The sequence below is a fragment of the Amblyomma mixtum genome, chromosome 3 (assembly GCF_055824585.1).
Source record: "Amblyomma mixtum isolate Tamu chromosome 3, ASM5582458v1, whole genome shotgun sequence".
Taxonomy (NCBI): Eukaryota; Metazoa; Arthropoda; class Arachnida; order Ixodida; family Ixodidae; genus Amblyomma; species Amblyomma mixtum.
In genome coordinates this window covers 95545537-95567043 of record NC_143014.1, presented here as the reverse complement: position 1 = coordinate 95567043, position 21507 = coordinate 95545537, and the positions used below count along the sequence as shown (strand labels likewise).

General features: G+C 47.3%; 1 protein-coding gene across 1 annotated transcript; it reads right to left on the bottom strand.

The window, feature by feature from the left end:
* Positions 1-2002: 2002 nt before the first annotated feature.
* LOC149351026 (uncharacterized) lies at positions 2003-19825 on the bottom strand. Its single transcript, XM_089575588.1, has 3 exons — positions 19756-19825; positions 9868-9948; positions 2003-2500 (listed from the first exon to the last, which is right to left on the bottom strand). Exons 1-3 carry the CDS (start codon positions 19823-19825, stop codon positions 2112-2114), a joined length of 540 nt encoding a protein of 179 aa, XP_089431714.1. The 3' UTR covers positions 2003-2111.
* Between the last annotated feature and the right edge of the window lie 1682 nt (positions 19826-21507).

Genomic DNA, 21507 nt, shown 5'->3' with positions numbered 1-21507 from the left:
TAATAAGGCGGCGAAGCAGGTCGAGTTAAGTCGCCTGCAAGGGGTAGGTTTACACGCTAGACCCGATCTGTAAATTGCACTGCATCCGTTTCAAGCCCGGCAATTGTACGAACGGCAAGTGAAAACAAGAATAGGTGCCTGCGTTTAGTAACCGCGCCTTCGCGCCTCCCATGGCCGCGATCTGATTCGATGGTATCGAGTACATGACGCAGCGTACAAACGTGAGCAGGCTTGTACCGGAGCGCTGGAGCGTTTTTCTGCGGAGCAAATGAAATTAACTTTTGGAGCAAGTGCTGCTATTCACGGTCGGTGCTTGCGCTGGAGCAAATGAGCACACTCCCCTTAACAAAACACTTGTGCGCTATGGTTTGTTCAGCAGCACACCGCTCCAGCGCTTTTCGCAAGTCTGCTCATGAATGTACTACATACCACCGTCTACATACAGCGACGTTGCTTGTTCGGCTGAAGTAATGACCGCATGGAAATGGTACTGGGGTTCAGCTAGCTGAATTGAAATCCAAGCACACGACAGTCGAAAGCGAAACCGTCGCGAACCGTTTTAGCTTTCAGCATTATGCTATCATTTCGTGAAGACTTGCATATCTATAAGAATGGAGCTGTAAACCTTAGACGTGCTTTCATTTTTCTGACTTCCCCGCAACTCAACGCCGACGGTCTTGACATCGCTAAAAACGTCGCGGAGGCGGGCGACGATCGTGAGCGGTTCCGCGCTTGCACGGCGGATGTTTGCAGACACAGGTCGGCGATCTCCAGTTTGTCATCGGTTCTGAGCTTTACGCCGAATAATACAAAGTGTTTAGCTAAAACTAGGCGCTCATATTCAATGAAAAAGCGTAACTTAATCGCGCAGTCGAGGAAAATAATTAATGCGCCTAAGCTGATCATACACGGAGTCCTCTTTACGGCTGCCATCTTGGCCCGACTGCGGCGTGGCCTATCGTGAAAATCGCCACTACCAAGTGCAGTAGATTTCCTGTGATTACCGTGAGGGAATTTTTCACGGTAAATACATTTCTTCTTTGCTTCAGTTAAACCGACTGAAACGAACTTCGCCGAGTGCGATGACCACGAAGTGTGATCGCGGTAATCGCGGAAGCGAAAGATAGGGGGCCGCATCTTGTAACGTTTTATTTCGTTTTTTTTTCTTTTTGGGGTCCTCTGCCATTGGTCGCGGCTTCTTGATGACGTAGGCCGCGGCGGACGACATCAACGACACAGGACAAAACAAAGGAAGACGAAACGTCACAAGATGCGGCCCCAGAAAGCGCAACGTTTCAACGACCGTCGAATCCGTCGATCACCCGGAACGCTGTAACCTTCGAGGGAAAAAAATAAAAATAAAAACGAAGTTGACAGCACGCCACCAGACACCGAGTCTTCGGCAGCCAGAACCTACAACTCAACCGAACTTTCCGCGCATGTTCGCCGCGAGCGAGATTTCAATGGAGAGCCGCGCACTTTTGCGTCTGCCGAAAGCTGATAGAGAGTTTTAGCTCCACCGTACAGTAAACACGTTAACTACGGCAACTGCTACTGCTGCCGAACGACAAATGTGGCTAGGCAAGCCTGGAAACGGTAGCAACGGCAACGCGTTACCGTATTTACCGTACGTCTGCTACGCTAAAACTATATCGTGCTGGACCGAGTTTTTCCGCCCTTTTTTTTTTACTGCATTAAGTCTCAAGCAAAACGCTTTGGATGCGAAGAATTTAAATTTCTTTGAGATAGTCAGTGGGCTGGCGACGAAATTAAAAATCACGCGAAAGCTCGACAGTGTTGTTCCGAAAATGGATTTTTTTGCAGACGAGCACCTGTTGTCTGAAATTTAGCTCATTTTCAGGAATCAAGAAGATGATGAGGGCATGAATAAGAACAACCTTCACACATAGAATACATCAAGATGGCTGTGTGATGCCCTCTATTTTCTTTTTCTTTTTGTATGAAGTGCCAGAAATATGGCCGCGGCAAATTCGATGGAAACAGGTACCCTTGCTCTGCGATTTCGCGAGGGATGACTGTCGTCGTTCGAGCATGGTGGTGACTGCACGGCCGGTCCGTGCACTTACGCCTTAGGGGCTTGGTTATTATTATTATTGGCCTTTCTTCACACCATGACCCCTCGGTCGCTTTCGGACAGGGCGAGGGCTGGGCGATGCTCGCCGACACTGGGGGCTGACCCTGAAGGTGCTGCCCTGGGAGCTTGGGATGGCGACCACGGCGCGGATCCACTGTGTGGGGAATGGGTTCCTCCACGTGGCCCACGCTTCCCAGAGCTGGACGGCCTGGCCGGCGGCGCGCATCAGCAGCCGCAGGTAGACGCGGTTGTCGCCGAACAGCTTGTAGGCGAAGCGCAGCGCCCGGCCGCCCCCGGAGAGCGACGCAGGCACTGGGGGGCTCCACATGCGCGCCACCGCTCCGCAGCTGGAGGCGGTCGCCCGGCACTGCTCGGCGCGCACCAGCGCTTCGCCGTCGGCCTCGGCTGCAGGTAGGTGCAGAACACCCGGTAGGTAGGTGTAAGGGACGCCTTAGTGAAGGCCTCCGGATTAATTTCGATCACCCGATGTCATTGAAAGTGCACTGACATCGCACAGCACACGGCAGTTTTCGCATTTCGCCTCCATCGAAATGCGGCTGCTGCGGCTGGGATTGAATGCCATTACTCCTCACTACTGCATCATTTTTCCCGGGTCCTTAACCGTAGTGAAAGTGCACATCTGCTTACATAACGGACTCCAACTTCGTCTTTTCGTGGAACAGCTCGTTCTCTACGCAGCGCACTACACGTTGCGGGCGGGTTTCGCTGTCCGGGAGTTGATCTGCATTTCCCTCAGCGTGCTGACTGCCATAAAATGAAGCCATGCTTTGTTCGTGCATTTTTCCCACCCCTGTTTTTGTTCTCTTAGGGTGCAAAACAAAAGCTTGAAGGCTTTACGTATGTCATGCAAATGTTCATTCAAACCAGTTATGTCATCCGTGGTAAGTGAAGGAACTTTAAAATTCAGGTGCATTATCTCCCGTCGAACACCCACTAAAAACACACACGCACAAAAAGCTTCGTGCAGCTCGCGTCTCCAAGATACCATAGCTTAGTATGGCCTTCAAGAACTATAACGGCAATGGAAGTCAACCGCGAACCGCAGCAAGCACGCTCCTCTACAAACCGCCATACAAAGCCATGCACTAAAATTTTTCACGCAGAGCAGGCATAATTGTCGATAATTTTTTGCACGCTTGTTTTAAGCGCGGTGCGCTTTCGCGTCTAAAAGTCGCGCTTCTCAGGCATGAGCGGCGCGACGCTACATGCTTGCCAAGCGTGAGTGATAGTATTTTTTTCACGCTTGTTTTAGGCGTGGTGCGCTTTCAAGCTCAAAGATAAGCTTTGTAGCCGTTATCACCGACTCTGCTTCACGCTTGGCAGGTGTGCCAGTTCTTTTCACCCTCCACCCTCCCCTTTTGAGATTATTTCGTTCGGGGGTCAGAAATGGGCGATGACATATGGGCACCTCCGAGCGCGAGTGTTGGGATGCCTCGATCCAGACAGGTTGTGGGATGCAAATATATCTACAGAATTAAACACGATGTTTCCAGGGAAGTTGATCGCCGCCAATCTGAAAACGAGCGTGATAAAAGATTTTCAATAGCTGCACCATTCGTGGGCGTCTAACCAATACGGTTGATTACGGAAGTCATCCTGAGAAAGAGCTATGGAAAAACACCGCACACACTCCCAATGTTGTGCACACAAGGTTTTCACACTCAAGATAATACAACGGGCGAGAGGGACCAGAGAAAGGAGCAAACGCAGCCTGTTCTGGGCAGTATACCAGCTGCGCTAAAATTTTAGAAAAGTTATTCAATGTGCAAAAGCCTCGCAAGCGAGCTTTAGTGTGTGCTCTTTATAAGGCTTTCTTACTAATGCGATGGTCGGGAACCACCATGATAAAAAGTCCGCAGCAAAACGAAGCAGTCTCCCAGTGTTTAGGCCTCCCCGCGCCCGCCTCGGTCGTCTTATACCAGCAAACTTCGTATTCTCAGCACTCCATTCTCTGTAGCCACCGAGTATGTCTTCGAGCTCCCCCCCCTCTCCCCTCCCCATACAACACACATTGAGATGTATTGAGGTTGCGTTAGGATATCCTATCTTCCACAAAAAACACGTCATCGTATATGACGGTCGAAAAGCCCCAAAAGGGCAGCGAACACATGTTGCACCTTCGAATCGTGCTCAGTCACAGCCAAGAAAAATTAATCGCCGTAAAATGGGCCCGTACACCTGCAAGAGACAAGCGCCATACTACAATGGCCGCGGATCTACAGTCGGATACAACGCATGAACAAAGCGACAAATGTCCCTCAAACGAAGCTCTTCAACCATTGGCGTTGCGACCGATTTTCATTACGTTATGGTTGATCCGTGGTCAATCCCTATCACGCATTCGTTTCGTTCTTGAGTTCTATCCGACTATAGACAAGCCAGAATTACTGCACAAACTAACTAGGTAGTTAACTAGAAACGAAAAGTGCTTTTCTTACCTTAATGTCCTCAAACGATCATAGTAGTAGTAGTAATAAAAGACTTTTATTCGACCAAAATTTATAGGCCGAGCATTTATAGGCATATGCATTTGTCGTAATGCACAGTGGCGATGCAGCAACCGTGACTGCAAATCTAGGCAAGAAGACAACCCCTTCTAACTTGTCATGTATGCGATTTTGAGTGCATTTTGAAATTGTGCCTACCATTGTCGAAGATCTGTTCTGTATATCCTTTTGCTATGGCCAATTCACTTTTCCCTACCTCTGCTTTTATGCCATGTTTGCTGCCTTTGAATAATATGTTTATATTTGTTTTTTGCACTGTACTAATTGCCCCTGCTATGGTCTTGCAATAAGACCAGCAGTATTGTAAATAAAATAAATAAATATGTCTTGGGAATAGCCTGGTGCAGGCGTCATCCAGGCGTGAAGCATTGCCTCGGCTGGCGCAGGGTGCTTTTGTGCAGAAGCAATCGATTGGGCATAACGCAAACACCGAGCAAGTGCATCGCTGTACTTGCAGGAGGCGCCAAACGTGCTTGAGCTACGTCAACCTAGTTCGCACAGCTAACGCTCACCACCACTGCGAAGTTATCGCAAGGATCACCGTTACATGCCGTCAACAGCTTCAACAAAGCTCGCACAAGGTCGTCGCAATTCGAACCTTCTAAAAGTGCTTCGCCGCGAAAAGTGACGCGAGCACTCACTGTACAACTGAGAATGCAACTTACGAGAAAAAGTAAAAGTCCCCACCGCGCATATACATATCCGAATACTAAAGAATGCGGTCGGTGGCAGGGCCAGCATATTTTCGTATTCGGATACGTACGTGCGTGATGGAGAGAAGCATTGCACGTGTTCGCAACGATCTAAGCGTGAGGTTTGCGTTCCCACGTTTATCTTGTCTCACGACGAGGGCAAGACAGTGGGACGGGCTGTGCTCACGCTTGGATAGCAAAAAATCACGCCTATTCTCGGCCACGTGGCGCTTAAATGTCAACTAGACCTTATTTACATGCGCATCACGCCTACAACTTGGCATAGTGAACGTGACTTTTACTTTAAGAAAAAAAAAAGGAAGTCGGTACGTAGGTATTGTACATAAACAACGCCACCACCACCCCGTACACTCTAAACACAAATTACCCCATAAGGGAATAAAAAGAAGCAAACGGTACTCTATAGCGCACTTCCTAACTGGGGCAGGGTATATTGCCAGGGCCGTGGGGTAGTTCTCATCACTGAAAATACGGAATACTTACGGTTGGCAACGGAAAAAGATTCTTCTTTAACGCATGCGAAGTTCTAGCAGTTGCTGCAGGATTTTAATCGCGGCTTCAGTCTCCTCTATTTGCCAACCTCAGGATCTACCGCGTTTAAAAGTGCCGTTCTGCTGCTAACTGCAACAAGTTGCAATGCTCTGAGGTGAGAAAAAAATTGAGGGACACTTAAGCTCCGCCTTCAGCGGTATGACGCGACAGCGGCTCCTCTTGCCCACGCAGACATGGTTTCCTCTTTCACAATCATTACGCGAAAGACCGCACGACGTGCATACAAAAATAAGTCTTCGGAGTCACAGCCGCCGCGGTGGCTCAGTGGTTATGGTGCTCGGCTGCTGACCCGAAAGACGCGGGTTCGATCCCGGCCGCGGCGGTTGAATTTCTTTGGAGGAGAAATTCTAGAGGCCCGTGTACTGTGCGATGTCAGTGCACGTTAAAGAACCCCAGGTGGTCGAAATTTCGGGAGCCCTTCACTACGGCGTCTCTCATAGCCTGAGTCGCTTTGGGACGTTAAACCCCATAAACTAACCAACCAACCAACCTTCGGAGTCACACCTGACGCCTCCAAAAAGGCTTGGTTTTGCATACCAGTGTTCTAGGCAAAAGCCCTTTGAGTTATCAAGGTTAAGAGCGCCGCACTCGAACTCTCATCAAACTGTACAGTTATATGCAAAACCTCGAGCACGCCATTTTTATCAGAACCGAAACTAGCAACATCATCAGTATAAGCCAAAATTTTAATTTCATATTTCGAAAGCGAGAAGCCGCGAACTGCTGTTTCTGATGATACCAAGGCATATGGGCTACAGATATATAGCGAGTAACAAAGGTGATAGCGGGCAGCCCTGTCGAACCAATGATTTAGGTGCAATAGGTATGCTATAAGCTTTTGATTAACGATCAGTCTTGTAGTAGACCTTTTATAACATGCATACAAAGTGAACAAGGAAGGGGAAAGGCTCGGGGTGCTTGGCAATCTTCCGACAAGAGGACTTGTCTGGCCAAAGTGTTCGTCATTTAGGGCGGGGTGTTAAATAGGGGCGTCACTTTGAGGAGGGACATGCGGTCAGGGGGAGGAGGGCGTGAAGCGGAAAGGATGTTAGGATGGGGAGCGTGAATCTTGCCCGGGCATGGTGGCTGCTAAAGAGGATTAATCGGTTGTCCTGCAAAACTGTGAAAATAAGTAGGCCAGCTGAACAGAAAAGAATCCGGAGATATGCAGCGTATAGAGATAGCGAACATGGGCTTGAAAGGCTGTGTGTGCAGCTGCGACAGGTGGCTTGGTGTGACTGACTGCTTTGACCGGATAAATGAATTAAGCAGCATGGGAGAACGAAGCACCTGTGGACAGGAAAAAAGGGAGTTGCAGAAAGAAGGAGAAAATGAGGGCGGGTTAAGAGAAGACGCGAAAGGAAGAGGGGGGGGGGGGGGGGGGGAGTGTGGAAGCCAAGGGTTCCTGAGAAATGATAGCAGGAAGTGCGAGGCGTAAGGTAAAAGTAGAACGATGAGTTAAACAAAGAGAAAAAAAAAAGAAAGGAAACGAGGGGAAAAGGGGATTGAAAAGAGGGGGGGAGGGGGTACGGGTTGGGGCCAAAGAGTAGGGTGAAAGAAACGATAAAGCGCCGATATGAAGTTTACTGGGAAACCAAAGGCAATTTTTTTCTCTCTTCCATTTTTCCATTTTTATACTCTGACCATGTGCAAGACCTGTGTGTATCAAGAAACCATCTACCGGCCCACTCTCTACCAGGGCTTTATAACGTAGTTCTATGCCTTTAAGCAAGACAGACTGCAAACAAAAATCCATGACGCACCATATCAAAAGTTTTTGCCAGGTCAATCTGAATGAGCTCATCTGACACACTCTGACCTCATTTTACACTCGCTCCAGCACCGAACTTGCAGTATGGAGGTTGGTGTGACTATGCATGACTGGTTCGCGTGATGCGGCCTGGTTAAGTAAGGCTAGAAGCCTGTCAGTGTTGTACGTCCATGCAATAAAGAAAAAGGTGTCTGCGTGGCCTACCAATGACCTACCAATAACGCCGTCTGGAACACGCTTCCTGCCATGCGCCGAAACAGGTGGGGTGCCGAGCGATTGATTAATGTTCTCGCGCACGCCCAACGCGAATAGATGTTCGGCATGGGCACATTGTTGTACTCCCCCCTTGTCAGTACTTTGTTGAATGTGTGATGTAGTACACGCGTGGTGCTTTCGGAGGACGAAGTGGCTACCTCTTTTAAACAAGCTGATATCACTCAATCCATTTCATCAGAAGACACTTGTCAAAAGGTGCCATGCGACTCTCATTGTTTTCCTGTTTTGTTGTCAAGCCGGTATTTAAGAAGAAAAAAAAAGCCTGCGTGGCTTAACGGTAACGTGTCTCGCTCGCAATCCTATAGGGTCCGGAGTTTGATTCACAAATAATTTACTTTACTTAAATGTACTAATGACGTTTGAGCCGTGCCGCAATCTTTAAATCTGTCGCCCCACGTGTGACGCAGCCTTCTTTTCGACCACTGCAACGACGACGACGCCCGATTTTCAGTAGAACGGGAATCTTACGCTAACGCGTAATATGCCTCCGTTGCCAACAATAGGCATTCCGTATATTTAAGGATCGAAATCTACCCCGGGGCATCCTTGCCTGCCTCCAAAAGGAGTGCGCTAGAGGAGAACTCTCTCCTTTTTCACTCTCCCACAGAGTAATTAACGTGTACAGTGCAGTTAGGTATCCGAGGGACGCCGTAGCAGAGGGCTCCGGATTAATTTCGACCAACATGGGGTTCTTTCACGGGCAGTGACATGGCTCAGCACACGGGAGTTTCTGCATTTCGCCTCCATCGAAACGCGGCCGCCGCGGCTGGTAAGTCGGCTCTAGGTCAGTGCGCCCGATGAATACTGCACCAGGAGCGGAACAGCCGGCAGGCTATCGTTGTGCCCTCCCCTCCTTAAAGCAATGAATGAAAAACACATTTGTCAAACACATTTCATGGGTCATCCAGGTAGGCGATGTGTGGGCGCGTCGATGTGTTGAATATGAGTGGCAAAATACCCTTATGACTATGCTTTGGATTTGATGTTTGTTTTGGTTTCTGCTGCCTTGAATAATTGTTATCTGACCACGGAAATACTTTTCAGCCACAGGCTTCGCCAGTACCCCATTTGCACATAAAAAAAGCCTGTTTTGTGGAATAAACCTCAGTTGAAGTCCGGCGTCCGTGGTGTCTATATACTCTCTTCTTCGGTGTGTTTTCGTGCGCTGCAGTGATGTCTCATAGCTATACGAGTCCATCGTATGTATGACACAAATAACAACGCATATAAGGTAGCATATATGCTTGTGTACTATAGTCCGCGTATGTGAGCTGTACACAAAGGCTAGAACAATGGAAAAATATCGAGGCGGTGCTCCTATCGCTCTCACTTATTTAATTTGTCCGAGGATCGAAACCAAAAAAAAAAATGGCCGCTTTTTTAACGTAGTTAAACCGAGTAGGATGTGCGAAAGCGCTTCAGGTAACACCGCCTCAAAGGCAACCGCATGCAAGTCCTTATCGTCAGCCGCTATCGGCAGCGGCGCGTGGGGAGGGGGTTCTGGTTTCGCGCGTTGACGGTGCAGCTGCGCAAGGCAAAGGTTGAGGCTTCCAGATAGCACGGGTTTTTCAGCTTTGCTAGTTAGGTTTGGTTTAGTTTATGGGGTTTAACGTCCCAAAGCGACTAAGACTATGAGAGACGCCGTAGTGGAGGGCTCCGGAAATTTCCACCACCTGGGGTTCTTTAACGTGCACTGACATCGCACAGTACACGGGCCTCTAGAATTTCTCCTCCAAAGAAATTCCAGCCGCCGCGGCCGGTATCGAACCCGCGTCTTTCGGGTAAGCAGCCGAGCACCATAACCACTGAGCCACCGCGGCGGCCTGCTAGTTAAGTAGTGCTTTCCGCACTAATAAGTACCAAGTTTTTTGTTTAATTTTTCGAGCGGTGCGTTGGTGCAGCACTCAACAAATAGCTTATCAATACACCTACCTGCCTGTTGCCTCCAGCCGAGCGTGGTGTTCGCGTCGCTGGTCCAACCACACGTGTACGGCTCCAGCGTGCAACTTTCACCTGCGTCGTAATGTCGTAATAACAGTCCTTTCGCATAAGCCCCCAGAGCTGCACGTACTGCAAATGTCATGTGCACGCAGTTCAGCAGACAAGGGAAGGGACGTCAGGGGCTCGTTACAGCATACATATGGAGAAAGCCACCAGCCACCGAGACCAGGCAGCATATGGGAATGCTTTTATTAATTTTAATTTGTGGTGTTGATAAATGGGCTATTAATAGTGTCATTATTTTATCGTTTAAACATAACTGATATGAAACCAGAAGAAAAAAAAACAACCACATGCCGCCGGTGGGTTCCGAACCCACTCAATAGCTTAACGAGGGCCTCGGTTCTAGCAGTCTTGATGCCATAGGTAGCATAAAAGGGTTCTCGCACAACTTCCGCCTTCACCGTTTAATGACGTTCGACGCCACACTAGCGGTAATGCAGGACGTACTGCTACGTCCGCCGCTATGGACGAGGATAGCGCTTGTGAACGCTCTCAGTGTTAGGCTACACACAGCATAAATACCCCCGAAAGTCGAAGACTGGACAGCCTCCGCCTTAGCTCAGTTGGTAGAGCACCGAACGCGAAATTCGGAGGTCGTGGGTTCTGATCCCACCGGCAGCAAGTGGTTGCTTTTCTTCTCGTTTCTAATAAATTACCTTTAAGCGATAAAATAATTACACTATTAATCTTCCAATCATGAATATCACAAATAAAAAAAGATACATTCCCCTATGCTTCTTGCTTTCAGTGGCTGTTGCCTACCTCCATGTGCACGCAGATCGACGACTTCATGCCAGCGGTAGGCGCGATTCTCTCCAAGAAAAATGGTCCTTTTGCATGGTTTTCTAAAGAAAGGTTGCTGCCTTTCACTCATAATTTGCTTGATACCATGGCTCCGAGTTTGCGTATTTACACTGCACATACTGCCCATGCATGGTTACGCCCCAACATCCCACTCCGTATAGTGTAGAAGAACGGCAGATTGGGCGAGTTGGTGTCCCATGGCGACAAGTACATATAAACAGCGCTAAACAACAGGCCGTGTTTGTCTACTCCTCTATCTCGTCCTGTTGTTTAGCGCTGTTTATATGTACTTGCCGTATAGTGTAGCGGCTGCGGTCAGACACAGTCCTTGCAGTCAGACACGAGAAGTTGCGGTCAGACACATGAAGTCGCGCTTGCTGAAGCGCGACCTCTTCAACATCAGGGGGAGTTTAGGGCGTCCTCGTTCACTATAACTATCTGAGAGGAATTTTTATTGCCCCATTGCATATTTTGACGGTACACCGCACTCGTTCGTAATAAGCGAGCGGTCGTTATAAGCGGGCTCAACTATATTTTACAAACATACGTACTAGGGCATTGTGTAGTCGCATCCAGTGCACGACAAATGTGCGCAACAACAAAAAAAAAGATAGGTGGGGGGGGGGGGGGGGGTGTGGAAGCAGCGTGAGGAACGCGCTTGACGCTGCTTGATATATAGTCGGGGTTAGAGTCTTGACCCCGAACGTACAACGCTGGAGTGCGCAAGGAAAACACCCATGCACTTTCTTGCGGAGCCCTTGAACTCTTTCCGCACCATAGGAAAAATGGGAATTTTGTGTAGCTTCATTTCATAATTTTTTACTGAAAAAATTGTCAGTTACATTGACAGCAGCGTATAAAAATTCAGCGAAACAGATGTACTATTTAAGAGCATGCATTTCAAATAGAAATATTTGGCAGTAATGTTAAACTGTATTTGTCTAATACAAATTTTGGCAAAAGTTGTGGCAAATATTTATGACGTTATAGGCCTATCACGTGGAAAGAAAAATATTTCAGAAGTTCTGAAGTACATAGAACGTTGCTTGTTTTATTGGTTGGTTTATTGGGGTTTAACGTCCCAAAGCAACTCAGGCTATGAGAGACGCCGTAGTGAAGGGCTCCGGAAATTTCGACCACCTGGGGTTCTTTAACGTGCGCTGACATCGCACAGCACACGGGCCTCTAGAATTCCGCCTTCATCGAAATTCAGCCGCCGCGGCCGGGATCGAACCCGCGTCTTTGGGGCCAGCAGCCGAGCGCCGTAACCACTGAGCCACCGCGGCGCGGCCCTTGCTTTATTGCTCAAAGCACCTGGAACTTTCGATGCTTTAACTGACAAATACTTCTAGCAACAAAAAAAATGTTTGCTGTCTCATATAAAGCAGCTACTTTTGGAGGTGTTAAAAAGCTGCTTTTTCTCTAAATATATTGATTGGAAAATGCTGGGAAGTACTAACACGTAAGTTCATCTCTAATATCAATGGTCTTCTGAGTGACAGGCTTTAAAAGAGTGAAGGCACAACTGTAATCCACAAGAGAAATTGTAAAATGAAAAAAAAACCTATTGAAGATGACAGTGAAAATTAGACAAACGCGAATATCATGGATGAAAAAAGTGGCTGTTATGTATTATGGGCATAAAAATGTTTCGAGCTAAAGTGACTTAATGTTACGCATAAAAATAGATTTGCACCCCGATAATATTTTCAGCTCCAAAAGGAGACCTTCACTAGCCAAGGCTCACGTGTCACTGCGCAAAACAGCTCCTCAGTGTTGAAAGACGCGTATACAGGCATGCAAAAAACACAGAAGAGCAGTAAAATGTCTTGCGGACATTATAACCTGGGAAGAAAAAGACTAGAAAACAAGCTGACATGACTCCAGTAGAGATGCAGTCATAGGAACTCGATGTTCTTGGAAACTAATAAGGTGGTGTGCCTCTGCACTTTCGGCCCTTTTAAATGTGATCGGACTTATTTCGAGGCTGTTTGCTCAGGATTAGCATCCAGCTTATTCGCGTGGACTGGTATCTTACTGCCGCTGTAAACGTACAGGGGTTCAATGCTGCCGAACCGAATGTCGAGCGATAGATATGATACAGACAATGCGCCACCTTATACAGGGTGTTTCACCTAAGACTTTCTGCAATTTTTAAAAATAAGCTATTTGAATTAGATGCGCGCTTTTTCTGGCATAGCACTGTCTGTGGTGTAGTACATCATAATGCAGCTGAGACGTGCTAACTAGCAGGCTTGTTAACCAATATTTAATAGTTAACTTTTAAACTATTACCGTTGGGCTCCTTAATTATTGAGAGGCATGCAGCCCACCGTAAGTAATGTCCATATCCGTTTTTAGAATTTCGAGAACGCCATTATCCTCGGCGCTGTGGCCCAACAAATTTTGGCTATTTCGATGAGTTACGTTCACTGGAGAGGTTGCTTTGCCTGCAAGCTTCTCAAACCGCATGTATTTTGGCGCGATGTAGGCGAAATTTGTTGGGCCACAGCGCCGAGGATAATCGCGTTCTCGAAATTCTAAAAACGGATATGGACATTACTTACGGTGGGCTGCATGCCTCTCAATAATTAAGGAGCCCAACGGTAATAGTTTAAAAGTTAACTATTAAATATTGGTTAACAAGCCTGCTAGTTAGCACGTCTCAGCTGCATTATGATGTACTACACCACAGACAGTGCTATGCCAGAAAAATCGCGCATCTAATTCAAATAGCTTATTTTTAAAAATTGCAGAAAGTCTTAGGTGAAACACCCTGTATATACGCGCGTGCCCATCAACTGATGTCACGTCATGAAGCGCAGCTGGTGCGGCAGCGCGCGCATGCACGGGGGCTGCCATTACCCTCCTCCTTAGAGTGTACTGTCGAGAGACGGCAAATAGCGGCCATAGCACTGCGAACATCCCCATTACATCTTATGTGGCACAGAAAATTAGTACAGCGGTAGCAGGTAGAAACCAGTGCTTGCCGGTGGACAGCAGTTGATGGTTTCCACTGGTTTGTTGAAGTATTCGTTGTCAGAACTAAAACCACTTTACCTAAAATCGTCCTGAGGCTCACTATTACTACTTGCATTTAAAGGAAGTTATCGCAACGGCCAAAAAAAGCGACCAAACCGAGGTGAAGACGGTCCGGATGTCGGAGAGTTTTCCAAGCCAAGACTGGTTCCGCACTGCGCTCTTCAGTCCCGCACCAAATATCTCCGCTCGTAGCAGAGTTACAAATTACTTAAATCCTGAAAGTTGACTTCTTGGACTACATACCTGATTGTGCAAAAAGTCGAAAAATTAATTGGTAGCATTGAAATAGTGCGCAATATCTGTGGCTCAAAATCTGTTTTCATTTTTTGAGGAAAAGAAAAGGTGCAGTAACTGTCTCATTTCATTTCATTTTCATTTATTTACCCTAAGGGCCCTTTCGGGCATTACATAGGGGGGGGGGGGGAATACAATTCAAAATTGGTTATATAAGCACATAAGCAAAAACGCACTTATAAGATAACCATAGAAATATAAAAGAAAAATGTAGGAAGAAATAAAATAATTTGGAGCCTGTATTTATACAATATATATATATATATATTTGAATGATTACACAAGGCTAACAGAATTAGCTATAAGCACGCGCAATACCGGGCAGGGAGCGCAATACAACAATGAATACAACCCAGTACATGAAGGGGAAAAAATGGGATAAGTAGTCTAAAACAATCAATAACAACAAAGCAATCAAAACAGCCTAACATAAGATACTTTCTAAAGCCTTGAGGAAAGATGCATGATTAGATATGGAGGCGACATCTGCAGGCAAACTGTTCCATTGTGAGATGCCAAGTAAAAGAGGTGAATTTTGAACGAATTTGTGCGCGCGAATATGGGGCTGATTTTAAATGGGTGGTCTAAACGAGAAGATATGTGGGCAGCAGGACGCAGAAACAATTCTCGAAATTCTGATGAACCATGATATAGATGGGGCATGAACGATAGGCGGGCATTTCTTCTTCTAATTTGGAGGGGCAATAAGTTTAATTCTTGCTTAAGGCTACTTACGCTGGACCGACATGAATAACCGTGGGCAATAAACCTGGCTGCTTTATTTTGAAGTGGTTCAATGGAATTTACTAAATAAGTTTGATGAGGGTGCCAGCTGATGGAAGCGTATTCGAGTTGAGACCTGACAAGGGATGTATAGGCTAGAAGTTTGGTTTGTTGGTTTGCTTTTGATGCAAGTTACGCTTCAGGAAGCCTAATGTTTTAGCGGCCTTGTTAATAATGTACTCAATATGAACATTCCAAGTGAGATCAGAAGATAAATTAACTCCTAGATATTTAGTGGATGATACATGTTCAATGACATCACCTCTAATGAAGTACGTATGAAGTGCAACCTGCCTCTATTTAGTAAACGTGAGTGCTTTCGTTTTGTCAATATTTATTTGCATTTGCCACCTTGTGCACCAATCAGAAATAGCATTTAAGTCATCCTGCAAAATATTGTGATCACGAGGATTTTTAATGGGATGGTAAATGACGCAGTCGTCGGCGAATAAACGAATACTAGAGGTGATGTTGTAATGCAAGTCATTTATGTACATGAGGAAAAGAACCGGTCCTAAGACGGAGCCCTGAGGAACTCCCGATTTCACCGAGACAGATGCAGAGACATTTTTATTAATGATAACCGACTGAGAACGATTGGTTAAAAAATCTTCGATCCATTTGATGACCTGAGGTGACAAATTCAAAATGCGAAGTTTATAGATTAATCGATAGTGAGGAACACGGTCGAAGGCCTTAGCGAAATCAATGAAAATGGCGTCGATAGGATGACACGAATGAACAGATTGGTGAAGATCAGTGATCAATTCAAAAAGCTGTGATTCGCACGAACGCCGACGTTGAAACCCGTGTTGGTTAGAAAAGATAAGCTTGGAATTCACCTGATACTGCATGATTTGGGAAGATATAATGTGTTCCAGGAGTTTACACGAAACGCAAGTGAGCGAGATGGGCTTGTAATTGTTAAGCGAATTTTTATCTCCAGATTTAAACAAGGGAATGACATCAGCCGTTTTCCAATCATCAGGAAGTTTTCCAGTTGCAAGAGATTGCTGGAACAGTTTGCACAGCAGTGGTCCCGATATGTGTTTAGTTAGCTTCAGTAGCTTTGTGGAGATGCCATCCGGTCCAGGGCTACAGTTCGAAGGCAAACGATCAATGGCGCACTCTACACCAGGACAGGAAACAGTGAAATCTTCCATGGCGTACCCGACAGTTTCAAGAAGACCCATTTCAGAAATCGACTCTTCATCAGTAGCCGCCGCGGTGGCTCAGTGGCTATGGTGCTCGGCTGCTGTCCCGAAAGACGCGGGTTCGATCCCGGCCGCGGCGGCTGAATTTCTTTGGAGGAGAAATTCGAGGCCCGTGTGCTGTGCGATGTCAGTGCACGTTAAAGAACCCCAGGTGGTCGAAATTTCCGGAGCCCTTCACTACGGCGTCTCTCATAGCCTGTGTTGCTTTGGGACGTTAAACCCCAATAAACCAACCAACCAATCTTCATCAGTAAAAGCAGTGCTAAAGAACATATTGAACTGGTTCGCCAAAAGGGTTTCATCGATCGGCATGTCATCCACGGCCAATCTCGGGAGAACATTAGAAGAACGTGGATTTACAACCTTCCAAAATTTTTTAGGATTGTTCATGATCATGTTAGAAATATCAGTATTAAAGAAGGTATCTTTAGCTTTTTTTATTTGTTTTTTCACGAGAACAGACTGTGCATGATAAGCCTTCCAACGCTCCTCCGAGTCCGAGTTGGCTGCATGGCGGTATAAGCGTTTCTTTTTGCGTATACTTCGCATAATTGTTCTGGTGAACCAGGCATTACGGTGACAAGGGGCAATTTTTAACACCGGTACACATGCAGTTTGGCATTCAAGTAATTTGTCTCGAAGCAATATCCAGTTATCGTTTACTGACCGATTCTCAAAACCATCGAGATAAAAAGGCATGAAATCGACTAGCATTGACGTCAGGTGTTCCACGTCTGTCCTTCTGTAATCATATATTTGTTTCTTTGCGCGAACACATTTCTCGACTTCGAGAGAAAGAGTAACATGAACGGCAAAGTGGTCACTTATTTTGTCAGTTATCGAAGCTGTAGAATGTTTAGGGTGGGTGGTAAAAAACAGGTCCAAGAGAGCGTTGTCACGGGTTGGGAACGTGGCAAGTTGCTTTAGACAAAAAATTTCGGCTATATCAAGCATTTTCATGCATTCACTTTTATTTGTGCACTCGCTGAGCACACTGTTTTTAGTCCAGTTGATGCCTGGATAATTGAAATCGCCTGCTAGAATTAAAACCGCGTTTGGAAACAGCGACTGAACTTTAGCTACAGTATCGTGAAGAATAACACCGAAGTCCGAACGACAGTTAGGTGGCCTGTAGCAGACACCAGTTAAGATTTTTTGAAAGCCCAGTCCGATGTTCACCCATAACATTTCCAGCTCTGAATCAACCTCAACTAATGAAGACGGAACAGAATTGGTCACAGCAATCATAACACCGCCTCCCTTAGCTCCAATACGGTCTTTTCTGTAAATTGTGAATGTGTTTGAAAAAGAAAGTTCCGAGTCCAAGACGCTTGAATATCTCGGTGGACACCACAATCGTGCCGTGGGAAAGGGTTGAAGGAAAAGAAGGTATATAGAAAGAGGTGCCGTAGTGAAGGGCTCCGGAATAATTTCTAACTCTTGGGGATAGTATTTAACGTGCACTGACATGGATGGATGGATAGATGGATAGGAGCGCCCCCTTTGAAACGGGGTGGTGGCAATTGCCACCATGCTCAGCTTTTCTTTCTTTATTATTTTTTTTGTTTACTGTGTTGGCAATTCTCATTAAGATACGCCATCACCTTTACCTACGGTTTCCTACAATTCTAACCTTATGCCACATCTCTGCTTTTCAGCCACCAATCCTCCAATCGCTTTTTGCTGACTTCCATGACATCGCACAGCACATGGGCGCCTTCTCCGTTTCGCCTTCATCGAAACGCGGCCGCCGCGGCCGGTTGTGAATCCGGCTACAGTAATGCCAGCTTAGTTAACGGGGCGAGGCTAAGCACAGCCAATACTCGGGGGGGGGGGGGGGGGGGGGGGTGCGGTAGCGCACTTACCACGCACACGTGCCTCGCGCTCCCATCTTCGTCTGGGCCACGCCCTCGTCCGCGATCAAGTGACCCACGTAGCCCATGCCTCGTACAACCTTCGTTGTTATCGAGCGGGACGCGCGGTCGTAACACACCGCTAAACGATTCGAACGCAACACCTATCGGACGCTGCACGTAGGCGGGAGGCCAGAGCTCGCAAGCGAGCAGCGGGTTGAACACAGGAAGCACGTGCTCGGCTCGGTACGCTGCACGCAAATGCGCTGATCGATAACATACGCAAATAGTCCGTTCCCACACTTTTCACAGCTAGACAATGACTGCGTTTACGCTATGTTGCGCAATGTGGGAAACTTATAGCGATAGCAGTACTGCCTGTACGCGCTGGTGATGCTTCACACTTGGAACATCTAGCACAGCTCGAGGCACGAGCGTCCTTGTTTTGCCGGAGTCCCAGGCCTTGTTCATCTGCTTACTACAAGCACTTACAAGTTAAGGCGCGGGAGCAGCCTCACACATGGGGGACGCCTGGACCGTGCATTGAAGGAAGGGAATAAAGAAGGGATAAAACCGTAAAAGCGGCAGAGATTAAAAAAAATTGATAACATTTAGGTGAGCTATGCCTGAATTTTGCAATTTACCTAACGAGTGTTAATGTAATTTTTTTTTTATGCGCTGACAGCATTTTCTTGGGCTCTTGTGAACGACTATAGCCTGCACTTATCTTCCAACATTAAACGTGAAGTGATTAATAGCTTTCGCGCAAGCTTCGTTGGTATAGACCATAAGGAGGCCAGCTCGACTAGACGTGCGTGACAATACTGCATAACGTTTCACAGTGGCGAGCCTGCACGGACCGCTGCATCGGCATTCGCATCAGTATCGTTCGCATGTTTAGCTAGACAGCCTCTCACATCAGACGACAGTTCCATTTTTAGTGCAGTTGTATTTATTCAATCCTCTTCGAGTAACAGTATTACAAGGGAAAACAATGGGTGGGTGGGAGTGAGCAGTTTTGTTCAACATGCGTTAACGTAAGAAGTTTGGGTGGTTGGTACGCATTCATGGTAAACGAGCGCAAAAAGCGCAAACGAGCGCTCGTTTACCATGAATGATTGTTCAACCTAACGAAAGCTTCTGGAAAGAAATAACCTGCCGTTGATGTTTCAGTGGTTACTGATCTTCAAATAACCCCAGTTGAAAGAGACTTGGGAAATAAAAGTTCATACTTCGGAACGAGCGCTTTTATTAACCATCCAGAAGAAGAGCTTCCGAAGCGTTTTTGTGGTGTTTGGATGTGCTTGCTTTGTGCGACGAGAGTGCTGCGGCGATGAGATGGCACCGATTCTTGACTGCAGCACCCGGGCTGTCCAACCACAAGGCGTGGTTGTTCTTTTTTATGCCCGAACCGCTGGAGTTATGAGATAGAACAGATCCTCCGAGCGATTAAGGTAAAAAACGTCTGGACCTTCTCGGCCGGCTAAGGAGTTACCGCGTCCTTTTCAGCGATGATTTGCGCCGTCTCTATAAAGAACGTCTCGACGGCTGCGACGAGAGGCCGTCCAACCGCTTCGGCCCTTTCGGCATGTGGACCCAGCCGAACCATGATTAGACAACCGCATGCGCTTGCGAATGAGACTGGCGGTCGGAGGAAATGTTGGCACAGGAGCGAAGTGAGTCCCACCTGAAATGCAGCATGAGTGCCCTCCATTGTTGCCATGAGGCGCTTGCCCTGAGCACCTTATCGAACGCGTCTGTAACTGTAGTCGCCCCGCTTACAAGTGGTTAAAAGAGTGCGTGCAGGTCGCGCTCTGTATACTTACCTTCGACAGCCCCCAAAACCGACGCCGTGAATACCAGCACGCTCCTCACCAACATGACGAGAGTGGTCATGGCGCGAACCGACCCACAGTCGACTCCGCCGGCCGCGGCTGGCTGTCTCCGAGCGCTGAGGCGTAGCGTGTGAACTTTCCGCGTCAAAGACCGGAGCAGTTCGTTGCTAATGCATGCACGCCGCGCTCAAGGTGATCAAAGTGAATTCGATCGCATGCCGCCGCGGTGGGGCGTACGGGCCAGCACTGGGGCTGTGCCGCTGCTGACCGAGTATCGCGTGTGAAAAGGCCGAGGGACAGTGCGCCGATCGAAGCCGGACGTAGACGTCTGTCTGATCCAGCGCTTCGATCGGCCCTTAAGGCGCAGCTGCGAAAGGCACTGTCATGAGCCATGGGCAAACTTTTGGGCCCAGTTTCACACATGCTTTCTTGCAGAACCTGCACATGGCGCTTTGTGTTGCGTTTCACCTTCGAAGCAAACGAAAACGTGTCTAAGTTCGCCCCGTCTTCGGTCATCCCCTCGCTGCCGCGATGCTCTCGCGTCGTCCTGGCGCTTGCAATCCAGAGTATTTAGCCCTGTCATCCTTTCTACACGCGTGAGAGAGAAAAAGAACGCTCTTGTGCCACTAATGGTCACGATCAATTTATTTTAGTGCAACTTTTGTAACAAAGGGCGAACGCGCACTGCACACAGTCATTGCATGGCTTTCGGGACGGCGCTTTAGTACAAGCTCAAAGTGTGAGGCAAAAATTGTAAACTTGTGTACTATTGAGCACAGCTCTTGTCCCTGACTAAATATTTGAAGAGTCAGCTAAAGTACCGTCTTATTTGATACCTTTATTTTGACACAGAGAACAGCTATTGAGGCTCGTCCAGATTCACAGCTTGTGCAAGGCTTTTTCGAAACTAATAGCTATGCACCGCTTACATCCAATCCCAAACATACGCTTCTACGTCTTGTTTTCGTTTCGCTTTTTTTTTTTTGCCTCAGCGTATATGCTAACATGCGCACTGTGGCAGTTGCTAACTCGAAGACATAAAACGAACTAAACGGGGGTCGAGAGGTTAGTCCTTTTATGGACGAACTCGTTTGCCACAACCATTTGTCCATTTCGCGACTCACTCCAAAGGTTTAACTTTTAGTCCCCAGCAAAGGGGTGCTTACAGTAAGCCCCCAGAAGCAGCCGTGTAAACAAAAAAACGCGCATGAAGCGTGTTTTTCGGGGTAACTTTGAGCGGCATTGCATCTCACAGCATTAATCACACCTATGAGAATATAAAGAAAAGATAAACACATACAAAAATACCGGGATTTGAGCCGCCGCGGTGGCTCAGTGGTTACGGTGCTCGGTTGCTGACCCAAAAGACGCGGGTTCGATCCCGGCCGCGGCGGCTAGAATTTCTTTGGAGGAGAAATTCCAGAGGCCCGTGTGCTGTGCGATGTCAGTGCACGTTAAAGAACCCCAGGTGGTCGAAATTTCCGGAGCCCTCCACTACGGCGTCTCTCATAGCCTCAGTCGCTTTGGGACGTTATCGCTATGTTCACTGCACGATCCTCCTTATTGAATTCCCTTTTTCTAGATGGCTCATCATATACATATCCGCAGTAAGTCGTCGAATTTTTGCATAGCGTCAAAGAGTAGGCAGAAATATGCAGTGCTCATATTGTGCCCATATTTCTATTGCAATGTACAAACCCAGTCTGCGTTTGCGGACCTGCTCAGAATGGTTCCCTGGGGTGA